The sequence below is a fragment of the Hipposideros armiger genome, unplaced genomic scaffold, assembly GCF_001890085.2.
Source record: "Hipposideros armiger isolate ML-2016 unplaced genomic scaffold, ASM189008v1 scaffold_335, whole genome shotgun sequence".
In the NCBI taxonomy this organism is placed as follows: domain Eukaryota; kingdom Metazoa; phylum Chordata; class Mammalia; order Chiroptera; family Hipposideridae; genus Hipposideros; species Hipposideros armiger.
The window spans coordinates 1,695,712-1,698,852 of record NW_017731685.1 but is presented as its reverse complement, the minus strand read 5'-3'; the positions used below and the strand labels follow the sequence as shown (position 1 = coordinate 1,698,852).

At 44.3% G+C, this 3,141-nt stretch overlaps 1 protein-coding gene across 2 annotated transcripts in view; it reads left to right on the top strand.

Annotated features, from left to right (window-relative positions):
• The first annotated feature begins 430 nt into the window (after nt 1-430).
• The window catches only part of ZNG1A (Zn regulated GTPase metalloprotein activator 1A), a 42,620-nt gene continuing 39,909 nt past the window's right edge, over nt 431-3,141 (top strand). Inside the window, exon 1 of one of the 2 annotated variants that reach the window (XM_019661109.1) lies at nt 431-769. In XM_019661109.1, coding sequence (XP_019516654.1) covers nt 616-769 — 154 coding nt within the window. In that variant the 5' untranslated portion in view covers nt 431-615. The remainder of the gene's footprint in view (nt 770-3,141) is intronic. The other variant, XM_019661110.1, reaches the window with a different exon arrangement.

Sequence of the window (3,141 nt, the reverse complement as noted above, 5' to 3'; positions counted from 1 at the left end):
ACCTAAGGTCCAAACAAATAATGACAAAGAACAATAGATGAAAATAATATACATACATTGTAAAAATTTGGCTAGACCTACAAAATATGTAATTACAAAAGAGAAAGATTTCACTGATTATTCCTTCAGGTAGAAAACCTTTAACTACCATTGCATTTTATAGCCTCCCATTTTTTCCCCTATGAATTACAAAAAAATTTTAATGATACTAAAACGTGTCAAGTTGATAAGGTCTACGCCCTTGGGAGCTGTTTAGGTCAGGCTACTCACTCCAGGTTCCAACCAGCCTGACCTCAGCCCTACCATCTGCTATTAGCTACAAGGGCTGCGGGAGCACACAGCGACAGGGTCAGAGCGGGGTTGGTCACCGCTAACAACTCCGTCCCGCCGCCCCGGGGGGCGTGCCCAGCTCCTTTGGGGGGGCGTGTCTAAGAGGCGGGGCGGTCCTCAGCCAGAGCCCAGGTAATCGGGGCGGGATCGGGAGGAGCCACGCGTCGCGGCGTGATGATGTCAAGGCCGCGCCTGACGTGACGTGCTCGGCGCGCGCAGCTGTTGCTCGGCGTCTAGGTCCCAGTTCTTGAGCTGAGGAAGAGGCGTACTGTGCTTTTGGCAGGGATGTTGCAGGCTGTTGGCACTGTGGACGAGGAAGAGGAGCAGGCGGAGGAGGATTGTCCTGAATTGGTCCCCATTGAGACGAAGCAAAGAGAGGAGGAGGAAAAGTCTGGCCCCGGCGCTAAGATCCCAGTCACAATTATCACCGGGTATTTAGGTAACTAACCATCCCGGTCAGAAAATGCTGTGAACGCTGGTGTGCTGGGATTTTGGGGGCTGACTGTGCCTCTTCTTTTTACGTATGGGGCTTTCTGGTCGACAGCACACGTCTCTGAGTTAGGGGCTGGGTCACTTGCTCCCAGTAAGGGCTGTTTCTCATCCCGGGGTGTTGATGCCCAGACTCCTCTGCGTCAGATTCACATTTATCAAGTGAGATTGAAAGTTAACCTTGCATTTTGAAGCTAGTTCTGGTTTTGCTGTCTGAAGTCCAGATCCGCCCCCTGATTATCCATGTGACCTTTAACAAGTTATCTTACCTTTCTGAAGCTTGTCTACCTCACTTAAAAATGGAAATAACACTGGCCACCTGTTTGAGTTTGTTTTTTCAACTGCAAAATGGGGCTGGCAACACCTACCTTGTAAGTCAGTTACCACTGTGGACAGAAAAGGGGCCACAGGTTAAACCTGACAAGCTTAGGCGAGTAAAACTAAGATGGTGTGAACACACACACACACACAGATTTTTAACTAAGTGGGCCATGGTGGGAAGTCACATCTTGAGCTTCCTCATTAAGTTAATCTGTGCCTTTTCAGTGGGCCTGTTCTTTGTCTTTTTGTACCTAAGATAACATCTTTAATCCTTGTTCTGGACCAGAGCTGGAAACTGCAGAATTCCTCATTATCATGCTTGTGATGTGCTGTAAAGAGCGAACTGTTAGCTCTCCTGCACCCACCTGTGTGGGAGGAGTACCTGTCTCTCCAATTTACTTTTATCCAATCCCAAAGATTTCCCCGCTTTGCTTTCTCCCACCCCCTTAATCTGTCACCAGTGGATTTCATGTAACCTTCCTTCTTTGATTTTATGTATAAAATAAACTGCAAACTGCCATTTTGCAGAGCATTTTCTCAATCCTTTGAGATTTTGCTTCCCAGCAGTTGTCGATAGTTTGGCTCAAATAAACTCTTATAAATGTTTTCTCTTAGGCTGGATATTTTTTGTCAACACCATTAAAGGGTGTCCTGTCTGGAAAATGCCAGACACGTGGAGGGGCATTCCTCAATGGATTCCCCCCTGCTCCATGAGCCAATCTCAAACATTTTTTTGAGGTCTGTTTGTAAAGCACTGTAGGAGAAAAAGAAAGAATAAAATCTCCGCCCTCCAAGAGTGTATTTCTCAAACTGAGGCCATTGCACAGGGACCCTTGAATTCATAGGTTTGTGAACATGCTACAATTTCCTGAAGGATAGTTTGTGTGCTTACACTAGAAGTACTTTATTGGAAAAGTTTGAGAAATATTATTTTAAAACCTTACAGTTAAATAGAAGGGCTAGAATAAATACCTGGCCATGTTAAAAGTATGGGGAGCGTTAAATGTAAGAACAGTGAAACTATTTTGGGAAAATAATACCATTCCTGGATGCTCCTAGAGACACTGTGTCACACCCTTCAGTGGTTTCTCTTCGGGTTAAAGTTCAAATCCTTTAATGTGAATTACGAGGTCCTGTGTGATCTGGCTCTTGACGGCCTCTCCAGCCTGTGAAACTGGCCCATCCGCATTGAAGTACTTTTACTTTTGCAAGGTGCCAAGTATTTTAGCTCCTGGTATATTTTTCTTCTTACTCTTGCTCTCTGGCTAGATGTCTCTCTCAGGTGCTTCATAACGTCTTACACATCTCCTATTAAATGTATCATTCTGTGGCATGATTGCCTCTCTATTGATCTGAATTTCACTCCACATCTCACTCCCTTAATGTTTCTAAGCTTCATGAAGGTAGAGATGGCTTGTCTCTGTCTTATGCACTTTTTACTAGGGCCCAGCATAAAATCTGGTCCATAGTAGACTTTTGAATGAATGAAATTGCTTCATAATATGGTTAACTATTAAGCCCTAGTAGTTTTATTAGGTCTTTTACATCTCATTCATTTCTATTTTCACTGCCACTACCTGGTGCAGCACTTGTGTTCAGGGCCTCTGTCTTGGTCTAATTTTGAGAATTTCTTCATTGCCCTGCCACCTTAAGGTTTGTCCCTTCCATTCTATACGTCCACTTTAGTGATGTTGAACTTCCTAAAACACTAAACACAAGGCTTCCATCCCTTCAATATCTCTTAAAGGAAAAATGACCCCAAAATTGTTGAAGATATTAATACCCTACTTCTCAGTAAGTCCCTCCTAGTTATACCCTAGAAATCTTGTAAATATACTTCAGAAGATGTGTATAAGCTACATGTAACAGTTCTTAGCACTGTAATAGCAGAAACAACCCAAATGTCCACCAACATAAAAATAGACAAATGAGGGCAGGCCGGTTGGTGCGTTGGTTAAGAGCTGGCTTGGGACACCGGCTCTGAGCAGCAGGGCCCCGGTT